Source organism: Empidonax traillii, unplaced genomic scaffold (assembly GCF_003031625.1).
Source record: "Empidonax traillii isolate 1590-97213 ecotype Southwest subspecies unplaced genomic scaffold, ASM303162v1 scaffold65:size4453928, whole genome shotgun sequence".
Lineage (NCBI taxonomy): Eukaryota > Metazoa > Chordata > Aves > Passeriformes > Tyrannidae > Empidonax > Empidonax traillii.
In genome coordinates this window covers 2,707,688-2,728,378 of record NW_020955258.1, presented here as the reverse complement: position 1 = coordinate 2,728,378, position 20,691 = coordinate 2,707,688, and the positions used below count along the sequence as shown (strand labels likewise).

Genomic DNA, 20,691 nt, shown 5'->3' with positions numbered 1-20,691 from the left:
GCCCGGTCCGCCCCTTCCTGCCCCGCCGGCGGCTCCGGGGTGGGGCTGAGGCGCTGCCGCTCCCGCCGCCCCGGCCCGGCCATGCTGGACTTCGCCATCTTCGCCGTCACTTTCCTGCTCATCTTGGTGGGCGCCGTGCTGTACCTGTACCCGGTAATGCTGCCGGCGGCGGGGCGGGGGGCGCACGGCCTGGCCCCTGGTGCAGCGGGCGGGGAGCGAGCGGCCGAGCCGGCCCCGGCTCCATCCCACGGCCCCATCCCCATCCCACAGCCCCGGGCTCGGGCGGTACCCCGTGCCCCTACCCTGCGGCCCAGGCCCGGGCGGGGACGTGGCAAGGCCGTCTGGAGCTTTCCCTGCTGTGTGGGGCGTTCCTGGGGCACCGCACCCTGCGGCTCTGCTCCTGCTTTCCGTGCTCCGGGAGTGAATCCCGCTTAACAAAGGCATTATCTGCTCACTGTGTAGTTTTCCAGTTCTCCAGGGCAAAATCTGTAAGATCCCACACTGCAAACCTGACCCTTTAAATCTTTACACAGACATCTTTCACCTAAACAGATGAATAATCCTGGTTTAGCCAGTGGGACCAGGCACACGCTTGCTGTTTATCGGCTTAGCAGGTCTGAGGCCTGCAGATGTAGCATATCCAGCTTTTGTTTAATGTTTGTAAGTAGTGCAGCAGTACGTGTGTAGAAAATCCATCTCTCTTGCTGAAAAGCTGTGGGGCTTGTATAAAATCTGAAGTTCCTATACATTGATGCACTTCTTTTACTCTAGGCATCTAGGCAAGCATCAGGTATCCCTGGGCTGGCTCCAACTGATGAAAAGTAAGTCACTTCCATTTCCACTTTGATCAAGTTCAGCATTGGCAGAGGATGCTGTTCATAACCAGATATCCTCTATGTTCCTCAGGGATGGCAATCTGCCAGATATCATTGCCAGCAGCAGTTTGCATGAGTTTCTGGTGAACCTTCATGAGAAATATGGCCCCCTGGTCTCTTTCTGGTTTGGAAGGCGTCTTGTTGTCAGCCTCGGCTCCATTGATCTCCTGAAACAACATATTAACCCCAACCGGTTGCGTAAGTGCCCTTTGCATTGTCTTGCAGTCCATTTGTTCTGGCCTTGCTGGGCATTCTATGTCAAAGGAAGTTGAGGTTTCATTCTAAGTTGAAAGAAAATGAGACTATGTTAGCAGTTGACATGGTGGTTCAGATGTGACTTTGCTCCTGCTTACTGGACTTGAATATCAGTGACCAGGAGTTACTGCTGTCCAATGGCCATCAAGAAATCAGTGCACTTTTGTCTTTTACCATCTTTCTACAGGCAAATGTTTATGGAAAGTATCATGCTCATTAGTCACTTAAGAGAGTAAGGTGAAGATCCTGTAGCCACTAGGCATACCTTTTAAAGGCACTTTGAAATACAAGAGGGGAAACTTTGCTAAATTAAGTCTGAAAATAAGTGGGCTAGTTCGTGATAACTGCATTGTGTATTTCAGCATAGAGGTTTTTTAAACTATTATTGGAAGAAGTTTTTTAATTTTTTTTTCTTTGGTGTGTAGAATTCTGTGCTGAAAACCTTTTAGTGATCTTCCAGTCTTGCAGGTGGTTGGTGGTGCTGGTAGCTGAGTTGATCATCTTATTCCTGGGAGGGTATTCTAATTTATGGTGTCTCTTAGGTGGGTGTTTTGCTTCCTAAGGTGATCACAGTCATTGAGTTAACTCAGTTGATGTTTGGGTTTAACCTCTTGCTTTTGTGGTTTTTATCTTACAAGGCTGAATGAGGTGCTGGGTGCACACCTCTGACCTGATCCTGTAGGCTGTCTTTAGGCACAGGCAGATATGTCAGATGACGTTATGCTGGGGTCAGGATGGGTAAGCTTCATGTACAGTTGCATGACAGACTCAAAAAAAATATGGTTACAATCTGAGAAAGGAGTGGGAGTTAACGAGGATCAGCAAGACACAGTGGATTAGGATGACACTCCAGAAGGTGGGAAACCACCCTGAAAGATCTAGATGTTCTCAAGTGTGTTTGGGGGAAATTGAGCAGACAGTCACTTTCTCAGAGCTCAGAAAAGTGGTGACAGGCCCCTGAGCAGGCAAATTCTCAGAAGTGTTCTGAATTTGGGAGTCTCTGAATACCAGAGAAAGATAAATACAGCACGTGGACTTGCATGCAGGAAATTAAGTGACCCAGGCATCTACAGACTAGCCCAGCATCCTGCTATGCCAAGGGCTAAACATATATTTTCAAGCATGAGGATGAATAGGATGTATGTTGTACCTTGATAATTAGACTTCTAGACAAGGAAAGTGATAGAACTGTGTTTCTGTTAGGGTTTCAGTTCACAATTTGCTTGGACACTGTATGGGTCATCAAAATGGCATAAGAGAAATGATCAAAGAAGGAAAGGTGGATTGTCTTGGTAAAGTGAGGTGATGTACTCCCTTTTAACGTTAGCATCCTCTCCTGATGGCATTATGCTGGAATCCTCTATCACCACAGGGAAGCAGAGTGAGATGGTTATCCCTGAGAGCTGGGGTAGCAGGAACAAGAAGGGGAAGGGAAAAAGCAGGCTCCATCAGTTGCCCTCAGTTCAATCATCACACGGCCATGGATGAAAAAGTAAAGGGTACATTGAGTCATGTGTTTTCTGTCAAGAGAGGAAAACCTCTAGACTGTTGCACAAGATGAACGTGAGCCAGACGTGGAATCCTGTGTGTGACTCTAACCTCTGTGCTCCGGCATGATGTTGAATAAAACAAGTGCAAATAAAGGCTGCCAGTGTTCTCAGAGAAGTGGGAAGCCAGTCATGCAGGAGAAGCCGGGGGAAGTATGTTCAGCCCAGCAGAAGGAAGAGCTTATAGGGGGGATCTTCATAAAGGCAGCAGCAGTAGACTTGAGAAGGAGGGTTCTCATGATCTCAGACCTGAAAAAGCAGCAATATTAGTTGTATCAGTTCTTTCCTTTTGGCGTGGGTGCTTGTCAGAAGTGCTCAAATTTTATTAGAGGTGATGACTTTTACTAGTTGTATTTCCTGAAGTGTTGAGGTATAAACAAACATAGCTGAGTAGCAAAGCCCTTCCTGTACCATATCTTGCGAAGTGGGAATAGGGGTTGTGGTAGCTCTAAACCATGAGCTGGCTCTGGGCAGCTTGCAGTTTTGTTGGAGACGTGGTCTTGCCTGTATCTGTTGTGTGCAGGCAGTGCTGTGGGACAGGAGACAGCCCACAGTGGACTGCATTATATCCAACTCCTGACTCTTCAGCCGCACTGGGACACCCTTGCCATCTGACTCTTCCTCGATCTGCTGGGGTGGCTGAGGCCAGAGCTGCTTTTCATAGATGCCTGCTTGTTGGTTTCCAATGTTGAGGTGTAGGGTTTGGTTCCAAGTATTATACAGAGGTTCTTGTCTCACGTGTGTGTCACAGTTATGGCCAGACTTCTTGGAGACAGACAGAGAGAGAGGTGCAGATAGTGAATCTCAGATCAGAGCCTTGAAGTTGAACTAATTGCATTCATGCTTATTAATGTTTCCAATGTCAGGAGACTTTTTCCTTATGCTTGAAACAGTGTTTGAAATTGGTATGTTTTCATGGCCTCTTAAAACTTGGCTGTGATTAATTTGCCAGGAGAATTCAAAGGAAGTCAAACTTTGCTGCTGATACTGGTGATTCCCCTGAGTGGCTCTGGGGAAGCAGTCCAGGCCTGCAAAGAGTGTGGATGTGAAGAGGGTGGACTAATGCAAGATTGCCAGGAGCATTCAGAGACCCACTTGGAAAACTCCCATGAGTCGATGTTGCATTTTGAGTGGGGACAATGAACCTGAAGCACACTGAATGCTGGAGATGGAACAGGTCCTGACCTGTCTGAGCAGGACAGCTTCACTGCTGTTCTGGAACCATTTGTACTGTGTGGCTTCAAAGGTCCTTTCCATCTCTGATGTCCAGTTGGCATCTGGCTCGACTATCCAGTTAGATCTTTTCTGCATAGTTACTTGCAGTGGTGTCCTGGACAGCACTCTGAGGTTCTTGGGATGAGGGAGGAGATTTCCTTGTAAATGAATGGATCAATTGAAATTTTGATATGTTTCACTGAGAGGAATGAAAATGTAACCCTGGAGATACTTTTAAGACAAGGACAAAGGAAGAAGTCTGTGAAAGTGCTGGCAGAACAGAGCTCTCTCCAGAGACAGTTTGTGCCTTGTGGAGTCACTGGCTTCCTGCAGCTGTGGAGAAATGACCATTTCCCAAATGGTGCAGAGCCAGCCCTCAGCAAAGGGCAGCCTGGGCGCTGCAGCCCTGAGAGCACAGCAGTGAGTGTATCAGTGGTGTGGGACTGCCAGTTTGGACTAGGGACAAGGGGAGTTAAAAACGGAGCCCTTGACTGATCCAGCGCCTTGCTCTCATATGCACCAGGAAAACTTTGCAGTTCCAGCAGTGTTGGTGTTAAGCATCCTCTGGCCTCTCTAGATGCTTCTGCTTTCTGGATTTGCTGTGTGGGCTTTACCACCTGCCATGTGTCTTTCTGGCTACCCAGTATTGTGCCAAGCTCTGCCAAGGCCAGTCAGCAGGGAACTGTGGCATGAATAGCAGCAGCCACTCCATGACAAAGTACTTGGAAGAGGAATTGTCAGCAGCAGCTAGAGTCACATAACAGCCTGCTCCACGTGGAGAGCCACAGGTACCATCTGCTGTGCCAAAAGACACATGCTCATACTCCTTGTAATTCTAAGTGGGAAAGAGGGTGAGATCCAGGGCTTAAAAACATTGGAAGGGAAAAGATGTGAGAGAAAAACATTTAGGAAAGATTACCATATTCATACCTCTGGCCTTGTTAGCTGCTTTTATGCCATTAGGTAGTAAGTCCTCTGCAGGTGGAATTGTTTCTTCTTGTATGTTTGTCTAGTGGCATAATGATCTGTGCAGGGAATCCTAGATACATCCACAGCTGGTAGAGTCGTATATGTCTTGCCCAGCCTCAGTGTTTTCTGATGCCTCAGAGGTTTCACTCTCCATCTGGGAGAAATAACAGTGTGATTAACAGTGACAATATCCCTCTTGAAAACCCTGATTGCTGCTTCCAAATAGTTCCTTAAAGGTTCTGCCAGTTCTGCAAGACCCACTGAAAGGCTTACAGAAAGGGAAAAACATATGCCATGCTTTTTTGCACTGTTTTCCATTGACACCTGATATACTTTAGCAAATATATTAAATAGAGGTCCCTGGTAGTGAAATTCAGAGTTAAAAATCTAACTGAAATGAGCATGGATATGGAAGTTATGTGTTTTTGTCTAGTTTGTACACTGTTGCAAGTGTCTATGTGGAAGAAAGATGGAAAGAAGGCAATTAGCAGTAGAAAGCAATCTATAGCCTACTGGGGTTCTGTTTTCTGTAAGAGCTTCAGAGCTTCTCTGCTGGAGACAGCCCTGGCAGAGAGGTAGGTGCTGGTTTGGGAAGAGCTCATCATCAGGGAACTTGGTGCTTGCAAGAGAAATCATGCAGGGAGAATAGGGTATCAAGTAAGGTTGCTGGGGCTGTGAAGCAAGGGAAGGAGAGTGGAGAGCAGCCTCTGGCTACATCTCTCGTGTGAGCTGATATGTCCTGAGTGCTTAGCCTTGATCAGGGCAGAAGGGCACAGCAGGTGTGCAGGAGTAAAGTGCTAAAGAGGCTGCAGGTCAGGCTGGAGAAAGGGAAGGACCATGCTGTACTCAATCTTGTCACCAAGTCAGTGGCACAACGACCTGGGAACTGGCAAACTCGGAACAAGCTCTGAAGGCATTGTTACTGAAAGAGTTACTTGGCAGAGCCAGCAGGCAAGGTCTGCAGGGAGAGCTGATCACAGGATGGCACCCTGCCCCAGAAAAGAGACCTTATGAGGTCCCAACCCACACTGAGCAAGAGAAGCTCGACACCCCAAAGAGACTGTTCCTAGGGGAAGGAGCTGTGCCTTGCTCACTGCCCAGAAGTAGCAGCACCCAGTTAAAGAGGTTGCTTTTTTCATCAGCCCTGTGTAGTGTGACTTTTGAATGGTGTTTCCTCTATTTGTTTTCAGTGGATCCCTTTGAGACAATGCTGAAGTCCCTCTTGAGGTACCAGTCCAGCCTGAATGGGGATACAGGAGAGAGCCACATGAGGAGAAAACTGTATGAAAATGGTGTGACCAAGTCCTTGCAAAGTAACATTGCTCTCATCCAGAAGGTGTGTCACTGCCTTTGTACAGCAGAGAAGCCCTGTGTGGCTCACAGGGGAAAGTTTAGTGAGAATGATCACTGCATTTCAATTAGTGCTGGAACTATAAGCATCTAAGACAGCAAACAGCCTCTGCCTGTTCAAGCACAGTGTGAATATTTGGTTTCTCTTAGCTCCAGTGGATCAGGGGGAAGGGCTGAGCTTGGTTACTTTTTATGCCAAGATACCAGATGCAGTTAAAGATACTGCAGCAGCTGGATTCTAGATATATTTTCCCAGGACAGGAGAAAGGAGCAAGGAACCAGGTATTGGGATCACAAACAGGTGAAGAACTGTTCTGTTGATTTAGTCCAGCAGCCAGAACATGATGTGTTTTCCCAGTCTGGAGCAATTACTGTTAGAGGGTTTAAGGTTTGTTTTGTGACAGAGTGAACAAGAGAGGAGGGTAGGGCTGCCTTGCTGGGAGAAAACCTTGAAAGAGGCAGAAGATTGGAGGCTAAAATGTTACTGTTTAGGTTAACAATGGAAAGAAAACCTGAAAAGAGTGTAGCTTCATGCCCTAACCATGGAAGTGTGGTCTGCCTTAGGAACTGCCTTAGGGTGGGAATGTCTCCAGGGGATGTTTGGTAAATAGACTGCTGATATTACTTCTAACTAATGGTTCATTCCCTCTCAAGCTGTCAGAAGAGCTGCTAGCCAAATGGCTCTCCCTGCCCGAGGCACAACATGTGCCACTCTGCCAGCACATGCTGGGCTTTGCCATGAAGTCTGTCACGCAGACAGCGATGGGCAGCAGCTTTGAAGATGACCGAGAAGTCATCCGATTCCGCAGGCACCATGATGCAGTAAGTGTCACAAAGAGCCAGGAAATCTCCTATTATGTATTTCCAAACTAAGAGCACAGAGCTCGTGTCTGTGTGCAGTTTAGTACAAGCTATGGCTGAGACTTTAAGGTAAGAGCTTGAGGGCTCTGCCTCAACTGTCTCAAGCTAAAACAGTTAGGAAGATCCTACTGCTGGTCCCGCTGTCATTAGTCTGAAGTGTTTCTAAAGGATCCATGGCTATCTAAAACCTGGAGCCAATGGCAGTTGGGAGATTTTTGGTACATAAGTCAGTTAAACTCTCTTTGGAGTGCCAGTGGAACTTCTTTTTTAAGATCTTCTGAATGCTCTGTGACGTTGTGGAGAAGAGAAAATCTGAGATCTCAAGCTGTATCCACATGTGGGGATGTTAAATCTGCTGGTGGTAGGGCAGGAAAGAAACAGTTCCATCTCCCGTTTCAGATTCCCATACCTTTTTCCCCTACTGTTGTAATTACAGTTCTTTCATTTCCACCTAATTTCAGCTATAATAGACGTAGTATCTGAAATGGGATGTGGTGTCCTAAAGAGGAGACCAGTTCCATATTCATGGGAAGTCTTAATTTCATTTGGTGTTTTCATTCTCCTGAGTAGGGAAGAATGGAATAGTCCCAGCAGTTCCAGCCTATGGTGAGTGATGGTACTGTTCTCTCTGTCGTTTCAGATCTGGTCAGAGATTGGGAAAGGTTTCTTGGATGGGTCTCTTGACAAAAACATGACTAGGAAGAAGCACTATGAAGATGGTAGGTTCCTCCCAAAATTACAGTTTTCCTCCCGCTCTGATTAATACTTAGGAGTTAGCTGGTCTATGGAACCACCTAATTTGCCCAGCTGTCTTGGCTTTTCTTCAGAGTTGGTCATCATGCCATAAGCTACCAGATGTGTTGTACTTACTCTCACATAAGATCATTGTTTTGGAGTTGAGTGACAAGCCTGCCATTACTTGAGAAGTTTGTAGGACTACAACTCTAGTTCCAGGCCTAGGTCTAGGGTCTGTCCAGTCTGAAGAGTGATAGAGGTGAAGAATCAGGGCATGCTTGCTCCCTTCCTGTTCTGTTCCCTAGTGTCCACTTTTGACCTCCCTTGGAAAAAGCAACTGTGCTAGGTGGAGAGAGATGGAGCCTCTTGATTTGGCATGTATGGGCATCCCTATGATGCACCTTTTGGGGAATGTGCTGCCAGACAGTCACTCACAGGCTGGATGACACAAGTACAGAGGTGCTGCTTTGAGGGATACCTTCCATGGAATAGCCTCTCGTGCTCTTACAAGGTAACATGATTTTCAGGTCTGTTATGGCTGTACTTTTGTTTCTCCTTTATTTTATTGTAAGGTATTTTATTTTTTGGTTGTCCTGTCTTTTTTGTTCTTAATAATTAAACCCTTTCAGTATTTATAGATGTTAAACAAAAGTAGCTTAGATCTGGAACTAAGGATTTGCTTGTAAATCCTCCAGACTCAGTGTTTCCTTGCTTATACTGCTGGTTCTGTGGGTTTCAGAACCTGAGGACAACTACTGCTCCATGGAAATGGATTCCTCCCGTGGTCACTCCGTTCCTGAGATGTAGGCTGATGATGCTTTAGGACACAATTTCACATACACCAGACAGTGAGGCTTGGTGTTATGTGTTGCTGGCCTTCCTATGCAGAGAGGATGAAAGAAGGGTAGTTCTAAGACAAAGGGGCTGAACTGGGCCTTGGTAAATGGAGTTTCGAATCCAAATTCTCCTTCATGGAGATAGTCTTCAGGTGGTCATTTAAATCGGGCAGCCAATGGCATCTAGGTCCTTAACTCCCCCTAGTTCTCACAGCAGTCACCAGGAGTTGGGCACTCAGACAACTTCAGAGGTGTAGACTCTTTGTGACAAAACCCTCCCACATTTTCCCAACCTCCCTCTCTCTGCCTATGCAGACTCTTTAGCACAGAGCCATCCTCTTGCTCCATGCCTGTAGAACCTCTGGCCAAAGGGGCACCATCAGTGGCTGCAGGTGCTGTGGAACTGTAGTAATTATAGCCCTCCAGGTCAGGTAACCAGTGTTATGTGGCTCGTACATGTTTTTATGGAGGCTGATTAAACACGTATTCTGATGGTTCAACACTGTGATTTGACTTTCCCTTAAGTGATTTCAGCTCATAGAGTGCACATCTTGGTTATACCTGTAAGGATGGCTTTTTACAGGAAACCTGTGCTATTTGATTCCTACATTTTCAACTAAATTGGAGATGCTGCCTTCCAGATTGACAGTAACATGTAACAGAGGCTGCTTCTGTAACTGAGCCCAGCAGGGACAGCTGGTCTGAAAATCTGCTTGAGGAGAAGGATTTGCTTCTCTGCAGCACCAGTACGACCAGATTTTAAAATGAACATTTCTTTTTTGTTCCAAAGCTCTGGTGGAGATGGAATCCATCTTAAGGAAAGTTACAAAAGAGCGCCGAGGCAGATCATTCAACAGGCATGTGTTTGTAGACACCTTGCTGCAAGGAAGCCTGAGTGACCAGCAGGTCTGTGCAGCTGTTATGTCATTACACAGTAATGGAGTTTTGATAAAAGGGCAACTCATTACATTGTAGCCTTTGATTAATGTAAGTTTTTGGATCTTAGCTCAGATTCTTTACTAAAGCAGGATTTCTAGTTCTTTTTTCCACTCCTACAGTGTTTAATTGCATTAGACTTTGGTAGCTTTCCTTGCCACTGCTTCATAGCTATTTTTATAAACCAGAAATATGTTAATATTAAGCATGTCTCATGTGCAATTCCTGTGGAAGTTCTACAGAGAGTTCAGTCCATGTCTTCTAGATTTATATCCTGCTCTTTGCACTAAAGGGATTTCATGTGCTTGAGTGGAGAACGTGCCACTTCTTTTTTATCTTTACAGTCTTACAGTGTTCATTCTCTGAAGCAGATTTTGTTTCCTAGATTCTGGAAGATACGATGATTTTCTCCCTGGCAGGATGCATAATCACTGCTAACTGTAAGTACAGACTGTAGTTAACTTCCCATCCTTACACTCATCTGCCTAAAACTCTGTGTGAGGGCATGAAACTTATCCTAGGCTAATAAAAAATTTTATTCATCATTCTCTTTCTCCTAAACTACAAACATATAGAAGAAGCTAATTTTTACATCAGGCTCTTGACACAGCCTCACAGCTACTTAACTGAAACCAAGCTGTGTTTGACAGTCTTTGCAGTCTTTTGGTGAACCTTAGAATTTCTTACCATTGCTTTTTTGCTTGCACTCTTAACACCAGAGAACTGATGCTACATTTGATGAAAAAGCACCAGAATGTATAACCCACAAAGATCAAGTTGTAAAATAGGTTCTGGCACATGGGAAAGAAATTATAGTAGAATGTTGGAATCTGCCTGGCCTCTTTGAATTTCTGGAGGATGGGTATGTTTCATTTATGGAGGATGTTTAAATGAGTACTCTGGGATTTGTGCAAAGATTGTGGCAAAAAAATACAAATAAAAATACAAACTGAAGCAGTGTAAAATACCTTATGCTAGGGGGATGGTTATCTGGCCCTGTATCTCAGCCAATGGGGCTGGAACTCCAAAGAAAACCTCCAAGGTGCATCTAGGTGTTAACAATGTGGAAAATAAATTAGGCAACTATAATAATAGTCTTCCTCAGGGAATATCCTCTCCGAGTACTCTAGGAAGACTCATTTTAAGGGGCTTGAATACACATGGATTCCAGATAGTTCTCACAAACATTTTTGAGTGCTAGAAACATTTCCTTGTAGCTTTACATCCTACACACTTACTTCTTATGCAAGGTTTCTTTTTCACTCGGCTACTGAAGATATCTTGAGTACTTCATAAAATAGATGTAGTGGAGATAAGTGCTGGCCAATCTACTGCAGAGAGTTCCTTGTCAGGGGCCCCAGGCATTGGCCGACTGAAGCACTTTCCTGAGCTGTGCTGGGGAAGCCCCCCAGATAAGGGAATTTTCTGATGCTTTGGACAAACCAGCCTTTCCTTTCCATGGTTGGTCTAATAACGCTGATTCCCCAGGACTTATTGGTCTGTATGGTCCCTTTGCCAGAGCTGTGAGACTGAATGACTTAGTCTCCTGCACAGCTCCCTAAGGTCCTCACAGCATCAGAAAGAGAATTTTAGCTTGCAGGGTCTCTTACTACACAGGAGTTCAGTCTCTTTTCCTACCACTGAACAGAGAATCAGCACAGCCTGCTGTGAACAGACATCACCCTTTTTTAGGTCAAAAAGTAATGTTGAAAATACAGGAAGTAAGAAAACTGAATGCAGCTTGTAAAGGATTGAATATTCTCAGTCCATTCTTGTCTTGATTTCTTCCCCAGTGTGTACCTGGGCAGTCTATTTCCTGACAACCTCAGAAGATGTCCAGCAGAATCTCTACAGGGAGGTGGACCGTGTTCTGGGGAAGGGACCAATTACACTTGAGAAAATTGAGCAGCTCAGGTGGGTCCTGCAGAAGGAACTGCAGAGCAAGGCTGTGTCATTTGGTGTGGGCCAGGAGTTTCACATGGAACCAGATGCCTAGCCTACCCTGGGCCTGGAGAAGGCATCCAAAAGCTACTCCCTTTTCTTTTTCTGGAAGTGATCAAACCACAGGATGACTTGCAACACATAGAGAATCTGCTGTAGGACTCCAGACACAGGGGCCAAGGTGCTCATTTCAGAGTGTCTTTTGAAAACCCTTTAGGTTCATTGGTAGAGGAAGGCACAGAATCAGTGCCCCAACTGCCAGGCCAAAGTTTGTTTGCTTAACTGTCTTGTTTGGTTTCTTTTCTAGTTTTCCAAAAGTAGAAGTAATCAGTCGTTTTCCTTGTTGGATTCATGTTAGACATCTTTAGAGAGAAAACATGGACCGATCTTCTTTTCAAAGAACTACAGGATGATGACTGGTCAACAGTGTCCTTTTTTTTTTTTTTGTGAATCTGTTGGTTTAACTGGGTACATTTTGGTTTTTGGACTAGTGTTAGAGTTGTGTGGGTTTCCTACTGCTTCTTATATGGGTGAGAGATCCAGGAAAAGGGCTGGTGTGTCTATGCTTTTTAGCAGTTTTAGTTTGGTTTAAAATCTGAAAGAGATTTCAATAACCTTCCATAAAAGCTGTTAATGAGATTTAGTGCTTCTTGGAAAGCTGGGACTCCTGGCCAGAAAAAAAATGAAGTGCCTCTAAATACAGCAGGTGACTCAGCTCTCCTTGCTGCCACAAAGATGTGGACAAGCTTCTCTCTGGGAGGGTTAAACTAACCGAGTGTTACTGGTTGCAGATACTGTCGGCAAGTCCTGTGTGAGACAGTGCGAACAGCAAAGCTGACTCCCATTGCTGCACAGCTGCAGGAGCTGGAGGGCAGAGTCGACCAACACACTATCCCCAAAGAGGTAGGGCCCTGCTGGGAGCACTAGGCCACTCCTTTCCTGTAGGGGAGTTTGCTGTTTCCTCTTTTTCCTGACTAGGGGTGAGGCTGCTAGGGGTGAAGACTGTTTCTTCAGGCACTGTTCAACCTGTTTTGTCATCTGAAAGTACAGTTTAGCTCAAAGTTTGCCTGCAGTTCCTCTGCAGGAGAGGCTCTGGAAATTCATGGTCTCTTGCTGAGCAGATTTGCTTCCAGTTCTGGGTCCACCAGGGATGAATAATCCTTTGAAGGGGCTTAGGGGCTGAGTTGTGCATGAAAGAACATTGTTTCAGGCCTGATCATATCAGTCATCGTGTCACCTTCCACTGCAGAAAATAAAGTAGCCCATACATACATGCCAGCAAGAGCAGAGAAATGGGGTCAGACCCTTTGTAACCACTAACAGTCACAGCGTGATTCTTAGAAGTTAAAATCCTAACATCTGGGCATGGATTATGGAAATCTGTAGATGAATATAGTGTAATTGTCTTCTTAATCCACCTAAATATGAGTAGTCTACAAAATAATCATCATCCAGCAGAGCTGTCCAGAGGTGCCTTTAAATGTGCATTTCTTTCTGCTTTGACATAAATGTCATAATTTTCTTTGCAGACACTTGTGCTTTATGCTCTTGGTGTGATGCTGCAGGATAGTTCATCTTGGCCATCACCATACAAGTATGTAGAATCGACTTATTGCAACTAATTCCTTTCCTTTTTTAAATTAGATCTTAAAGCACAGCCTTTTAGGCTGCAGGGCCTGCCTTAAGCAGATTTTGGAGATGAAAGGGAGTCTGTAAGAAAATCAGTTTATTAAGGTTTTGGTTTGTTTTTCTCCATGGATATGCTTTTGGGGCAATTAAAGTCATGATCCTCCCATGCTCCAGTCTGCCTGTGCGTGTGTTAGAGTTTAAGAAAAACTTTTTTTGTGCGCACACAAAGAGCTTTTCTGGAAAATGCTGGTAAATTCTGTTTAAGCTTTTCTGTGAAACAGTGACTTGAATGGCTTTGGAATCACTGCTTGTCATCATGAAACAATGATACCAGAGAGGAAATGTCAGTCTGAAGTTTTGTTTTTTCAGGGGGAAGGGAAATGCTGTCTCATTATTTCTGTCTGTGAAAACAGAACTGGATCCAGGCCAGTGTTTCGGAGGTTAAAGAAAAAAAATTGCTGTAGCTTCCTGGGGCCTCCAGGTGGCAAATATTAATGTGTATCTGACTTATTTCACTTGGGCTGGGAAAAAATGTGGGTCAGTTATTCTAGACAGAGAGACAAGACAGCCAAGATTTAGGAGAAAGAACAGAGCCTTTAGAAGAGCACTTGTCCGGTCCTGTGAGTACAGCTCTTAGAAAAGGCTCAGGCAGTGATGCACCACTCTACAAGCCCCTTGGCAGGCATTGCCTACTAGCATAGGACACGACTGTGTTTAGGTTTGCTGAGGCCTCGTGGGAGAGACAGTGAGGACTGCTATAAACAGTGTGTGTTTATTCCAGGAAGGCTGGGGTTGAGCCTGAAGTAGATGTGCATTTCTGTGACAGAGACAGGAGATCAGCTCTATGTGATGCTTTCACCTACCTACTGTACAAAAACACTGTGCATAGCTGTTTTCCCTCCCTATTTTTTTGCTAGGCAGCTGCATATTCTCTCCTATTATGACATCTGTAATTTGCCACTTTAGGAGGAATGTAAGTTTGATGCTGCTTTTCCTGAGGGTCAGCACCCACATGCCCTTTCACCTTGCTAGAAGCAGAGCTTGGGTGTTTAGGCAGGGAAATGAAGGCTTGAAGAATTAAGCAGAAAGGTTTAGCAGAAAGGGAAAGAACCGTCTTCCATCCATCCATCAAATTTTATGTTAAGAGGTGGTTTTTTTGTAATATTTAAATTGAATTATATGTTGTTAGTCTCCCTTGTTTTAACTCATGCCAGCCCTGGATAATAATTTTCTTACAGCCTCTACCATCCTAAAGCTGGAAACCACTTTTCTCACTTGAATGAGTCACTGGCTTCCCTCCCCCAGCACATACACATACACACACCAGATGCTTGAGGAGAAGGGTGAGGGGCAAGGAGAAAAGGGAAATATTTTTGGAAGTGAAGAAGGAAGAGACTCAGAGGGAGAGAGGGAGGGAGGCAAATGAGATTGCGTATGCCCCGGAGGGGAAGAGAGGGCAGGTAGCAGCGTTAGCTCAGCTGTGTACTCAAGCTAAATACCCACTGCTGAGGGGTAATGCATGTTAGTTCCAGCCCTGTCTCACATTAACTGAGTTTATCAGCATTTTGACCAAGATGGGACACAGCTGACCAGCTGGGAACATTAATGGAGTGGATGCACAATTGGCTTCATATATTTGTGTGGAATTACGCAGCATGATTTAAAGAGAGCAAATTAGTGAGATTCGATATTTTGTTACTAGTTTCTTACTCGTGTGTGCCCATATTTATGGGGAAGGGATGCTGTGCCTGAACAGAAAGCCTTAGTGTATTTTGTTTTTCATAGGTTTGACCCAGAGAGATTCAATGAGGAATCAGCCATGAAAAACCTGTCCTTGTTGGGTTTTTCAGGAAGCCAGGAGTGCCCTGAGCTGAGGTGAGCATAGGCAAGGGGGTCTTTGGGAGTCTCTCTGCCAGAAAGCAGGGGAGGTGCTTTCAGCATCTTCCTATTACTGCTGGGACAACCTGTCCAAGCTAGCTGTTGTCTTTGGCACATGTACATCATAGCAGGGTTTGTATTCTTTTCTCCTGGTTCTTCCCTCAGGTTTGCCTATATGGTGACTACAGTCCTGCTGAGTGTCCTGGTAAGGAAACTGTATCTCCACCCTGTGAAAGGACAAGTCATGGAGACAAAATATGAACTGGTAACCTCACCAAAGGAGGAAGCCTGGATAACGGTGTCTAAGAGAAGCTAAGAGGAAGCAAAACAAGGGTTTAAAAGTGCCAGTAGTGAAGTTCTGAGCAAGGGTTTTAAGGAGAATCACTCTGGCACCACGTTGACTCAGCCAAGGAATTTTACTTCCATTTTTTTTTACCTTCCACGTTCTTATCCACATGACTATCTCTGGTACCTTTTCTAACTCAACCAGTAGTCATATTAAAGGAGATTTAATCTGTATGCCTTTTTTACATTTGCTTTCGGATTTCTGGCCAAATCATTGCAGAGGAAGCAACAAAACCTTGCAGTGATATAAGTGTGAACTATTGGTATCAGCTAGTCAAAGACCAGACCTGATTAATCCAGCTCCTTTCCAATAGTAGCCAGAGCTGGGTAGGAGTGCCTCTGTTATCCAGTGGAATGCTTCTTCATGGATCCTAACTAGATAAGACCTTGGAGACGCAAGGACAAAGCCTTTCTCTATATATAGGTATTTTTTTTCAAAGTGTCTTTCCTTCCCCTGAGCTATATCTATAACTGTCAAGAAGAGCAGATATATCTTGTGAGAAGTATGTGTGAGTGTGAGAGAGAGAGAGAGAAATAAAGTGGGGTGGGAATCGCACCACCAGTTCTCTTGCTGTGTAATCTTGGCATGCTGTGGGGTTGCAAGAGAAAGGATGACTGAGAAATGCTAGTAAACCAAGAGGAATAAAATTGGTTTGGCCCTTGAGAAAACAGAAGTATCAGTATGATAATAATATAATGAAATTAAATAAAACCACAGAACAAAGCCCTGAGAAAGGGATTCTCTATCCTGAAAGTTCTGAGGGCAGTGTCTAATATAATCTACATCAGAAGCTGACAGATGCTTTCAATTCATTCAGCACTGGGTCAGCCTGAGACTGATCATACAAATACTGGAAAGGGAGAGTGCTGATTTTATAGAGCTCTAGATTAATGTTGTACTTGAAAACTTAAAAGCCTTTCAAAGAATCCTTTTCCTACTCCAAAATGGATGCCAGCCAAAGCAGCATCGAGTGCTGCATGTTCACATGCTTTTCCTTTCTTCTTTCTTTCCCTTTTGCCTACAGGACAGCTCCTGAAAGATTTTTCAGAGCCCCACTGAACAGGTTGTGAGGCAGGAACCTCTTCCTCCATCATCACATTGGAGTTATTGCCATCTGACTTTCTTTTCAGGTTGTGTTTCTCCCTTTTCTCGCTTACATAGGATCACCCTTTATCTGATCTTTTTAAGTCTTTTCCCCATTAACCTGACTTCTCTCTTAGCTCCAGTTCCTGGCCCCCTTCCCACCCAAAAGCTGTGTGGTGGTAGGTGGGATGTTTCTCAGCCTGCAGCTGTGTCTGTTCAGGCTGTACAGAGCTGCTACAGAGCAGGCCAGGAGTGTGTGGCTCCCATTAGAGCTACTTTCAGCTGCTTTTGCAGAGAGAGCACACATACCTGGTAGCTGCAGTTCCCATTTCTACAGACATTGTTATTTTCACTGGTACCGTCCATGTCAGGAAATCTGCTGCTTTTGTAAAAATGTTCTTACTCTTGTGCCAGCCTGAATGCAGTCGTGTCAGCTCTTATGGAGTTAACATCTGATGCCAGCCTCTGTGGGCACAAGACAAAGAAAATTCTGCTCTTGGGTTTAATGTGTCAGCTCTGCTTTTGGTGAAGCTGTAGAGATTCAGATCCCCCTCAGTGTAGCTTCTACTGGGGGAGAGGTGAGACAGAGATGCTGGGCAGAAAAAGGAGTGTTGTGCAGTTCAGCTTCCTGCCTCTCTTGCATTGATTTTTATAATGAACTGCAGGAAAGCTCTCGCTAATCTGACCTCCACTTAAATGAAGGTTGGTCATGTCCCCAGACAGCAATTCGTGTTAGGCTTTGCTTCAATGCTTATGCAAACAGGCCTATTTTTCTTGAAGGTTGCAGATGTTTCCTAAATCACCTGGAGAAATCAGCATGGTAAAGGATTTTAGTTTAAATCATCCCTGGTGTGCAGAGGAAGCAAAATGGAGACCGAGGTGTTGCCTTCTTGGGAAAATATGGTAGGAGAACATTGTTCCTGCTAGGAACTGGACAAGGAATATAATTGTGTGGCAAAAATCTGCTTTCTTTTAGCTGTGTCATAGGAGTGAAGCTTTTGGACACTAGAAAAGCTTTCCAAGTGTAATTGTCCAGACTTCTGTTACAGCATTTCTCTGCCTTGCTGGAGCTGCTCAAGCCAACTGCCTTGCAACAGCCCTTCCCCAGTTACAGGAATCAGAAATGGGGATGATTCCATCTAATTTGTTATGAATTTTCCATCAGCCTGCACCCACAGAGTCTATCTGTGCCAGTGATCACGCATGGTACAGGAGTCCATGACTGATACAGGAGAAGAACATGGCCCAGTGTGCTGGAGAAAGCCAATGATCAGTTTGTGTTTGCTCAAAACTGCTGTCAAAAAAGCACCCTGACTCATCAGTTAAGGAAATGTGTTGAGCTTGGAGGGAAAGGAGGTGGGTAAGGCACTCTCAAGCATTTGTTACGCACTGCTGGGACACTGAGGTCACAGCCACATTGTTTGCTGAAGTCTGTAAGTTTCCGTTCTTCACTCTATGTGTGTCAGCCATTTCAAACAGCTTAACTACAAAGATTTTAGCCCAGCTATGGATCCTTGTACAGCAAACCTCCTTTTTTGTATGAGAATGTTCATGGATTCGAGCTTTGTCATGAAGTTTGAATCTGTTTTGATCTGAAGATTGAAATACCAGCTTTCTCCAATTTCTGCCCTCACCCCTTGTCCAGCATGCACTGTCAGCTGGTTCTTGTTTGGCCTGGCTTTCTAAGGAAGACTTGTGTTCATAGAGTGTTCCCCCTTCCCACTTATGTTTGGCCATTTTCCCCTTTCTCTTCTCACAAGAAGTAACTTCTGAGCCCTTGGGCCAGATCAGCTGCATTTGACAGAGATCAGGGTATGAAATGTCGACACTGTTGTTCCTGCAAATTCTGGGAGGGGAAAAAAAAGGAAGGTGACTGGACATAGGGAGTCCGTGCTAGACGTGTCACAAGATTGCAGTCAAAGCCAAAGCATTGTTAGATGCTGGCCTGGGCAAAAGCCTGAGTCAGCACCTGTACTGTAGCAGATAGCCAGTCTCAGGAGTCCAGTCAGTAAAGAACAGGATTTTGTCAGTCCTGCTGCTCAGACCCATGCACTAAGGACACATCTAAAGCCCAGAGATCCCTTCTGACTTTAACATGGACATACGGGCAAGCACTGCAACCTATAGGAAAAAATGCCTTGGTCTAGGAAGGAAGCCAAGGGGGAGGGATTGCTTCTCTAATATAGGGAATTAATTCTTGTTATGCTTCATATTCCTGCTCTGCACCAGCAAGCTGCTTCACAAATTCAACAGGATAGTTTTGAAAAGCATACAGAAAAGCTGTCATTTCATTTCTTGTACTCTTACTGTAGAACAGGTTTCTACAGAGCTGCAAACTCACAGAAGGTAAGATGCTCAGTATATCCCTGTGCCTGTGCAACCTGCTGCCCTCAGCAGCAGGCAGCCAGTGCAGGTGCTGGGAGCAGTCAGGCCATCCCTAATGGGCTGTTTACAGCTGGCACAGCCTTTTACTTTTTCCCCTTGTGTTAGTGGCAACTGGTGAGACAGTTAACACAACTCTGAGCAGAGCAGACAGCTTACTGAGCTATCCTCCCACTGCCTCCAAAATACCCATGAATGGTGTTACTTCTACATTTTAATTAACCTGGGCTACATAGAGGGGCACTATTGCACATTAATAATATCCTCCTCTTCCCATCAGTTTAAGAACTTGCTGGTAATGGCTGTGGCATGCAGCACAGATTTGCGGGCTGCATGTTTTATTTTCCATCATTAAATGGGAAGGATGGTCTTGGCATCTTCTGTCCTACTTGCTACAAAAGTAAATGTTGGTTATTGGGCAGAGTGGATGCTTGGTAATTTAAAATACCTTGGGCAGCTCTCCTACCAGCTCCCCCATAAGCTGTGCAATTAAGTGAACCTGAGGCTGCTGGCAATCCAAATTGGGAAGACACTGTCCCTCACCCGCATAGTTTGCTGGTGAACATTTTGGTGCTGCTTTAACTCACAGGTCAGTAGCACTTTCTCACTTTTTCTGTGTACGTGTTCCCCACTGACAGCAGGAGATACTTATACAGTCTCGCCCCTCAACAGTGCCATGTATGACCTGCCCAAAGTTTCTGCTAATTCTGTGGAAGGGACTCCCTGACACTGACCATTGCATACAGATATCTCTTGATCAGCAGAGTGAAGCCTGTAGCTTATTGACTTCCTTTTTGTGTCAGATCCTTTTGTAGCTTTGGTGCAAAAGGAATGGGGTAGAGCAGTACCTTCAGGAAAGCACTATGAGCATATACAGGACCTCACCTGCTTCCCAAACCCTTCTATCGAAAGTGGCAAGGAAGGTGGAAAAGGGCTTGTAATGAGAAGGAATTTCTTCATCACTTGTGAGTTATGCCACTGGGAAGTGAAACAGTTTTAATTACAATGGCAGCTCTTGCTGCTTCTTTCCACTTGTGCAAAACAAGAACTGCTGGAAGATATCCCAGGCATCTTTCTCTGGAGCCTGAGAGTATGATCCCATCTTGACACCTCTCTGTCATTCAACTCAGGAGTGGTTTTTAGCAATCACTTTTCAACTAAACAAAAGGCCTGTTTGACATCTCTTAGGATTCAATGCCAGGGTTTTGGTGGTAGCAGACAGAGAAGAGGAACTACCACATGAAAGAAAAAAAGATGAAGAAAGTGTTCTTCACATATGGAGGGTGGGGAAGGAAACAAGATAAGGGTTTCCATGGCAACATTCCTTGAAGATAAGTATTTTTAAATCTGGGTGAATTTTAGCATTGAAACGCAGTTGTGTTTTCCACAAAAAGATTTGGGGGAGGGCTGGAGTAGGAAGAATTTTTCCCCCTACTTTTCAGGTCATTCTAGCTTGTTTTACAGAGGAGCCTGAACCCAAGCTAAATGAACTATGTGTGATTGCTGTGATGTTAATGCTCCTGTAAAGAAAGCCTTGCTTCCAGGAGGCATAAAGCATCAGTCATAGTTCTATATCTGCACCAACATCTTTGGTGTGAACACTTGATCATCTCTTTAATGGGAAAAGTAGTTTAAATAAATCAATGCTAGACCAGTTAGAAGTCACAAGGACAAATCTTGCAGGAGTTCACATTAAAACTAGTGCAACTTGGCATGAAATCTTAATTATAATTGACGTACAGATAAGTGATAGTTGTAGTGATGAGGTAGCTGAGACCTTTTCCTTGGCCAAGGACTAGAGGATGAGAACTGAAAAGCAGAAAAACCAGTTAAAATGTGTCCCTGGTGAGTGT

General features: G+C 44.8%; 1 protein-coding gene across 2 annotated transcripts; it reads left to right on the top strand.

Moving 5' to 3' along the window:
- Nucleotides 1-19: 19 nt before the first annotated feature.
- LOC114055767 (cytochrome P450 20A1) lies at nucleotides 20-15,928 on the top strand. 2 transcript variants are annotated; one of them, XM_027880212.1, is made up of 13 exons: nucleotides 20-153; nucleotides 772-821; nucleotides 907-1,073; nucleotides 6,052-6,197; nucleotides 6,866-7,033; nucleotides 7,713-7,791; nucleotides 9,434-9,549; nucleotides 9,965-10,019; nucleotides 11,373-11,493; nucleotides 12,312-12,423; nucleotides 13,050-13,114; nucleotides 14,935-15,024; nucleotides 15,193-15,928. In XM_027880212.1, the coding sequence occupies exons 1-13, from the start codon at nucleotides 82-84 to the stop codon at nucleotides 15,341-15,343; spliced, it is 1,392 nt and encodes a 463-aa protein (XP_027736013.1). In that variant the 5' UTR covers nucleotides 20-81; the 3' UTR covers nucleotides 15,344-15,928. The 2 variants fall into 2 exon arrangements, with proteins under 2 accessions (XP_027736013.1, XP_027736014.1); XM_027880213.1 differs by having other exon boundaries at nucleotides 46-126.
- Nucleotides 15,929-20,691: the final 4,763 nt, after the last annotated feature.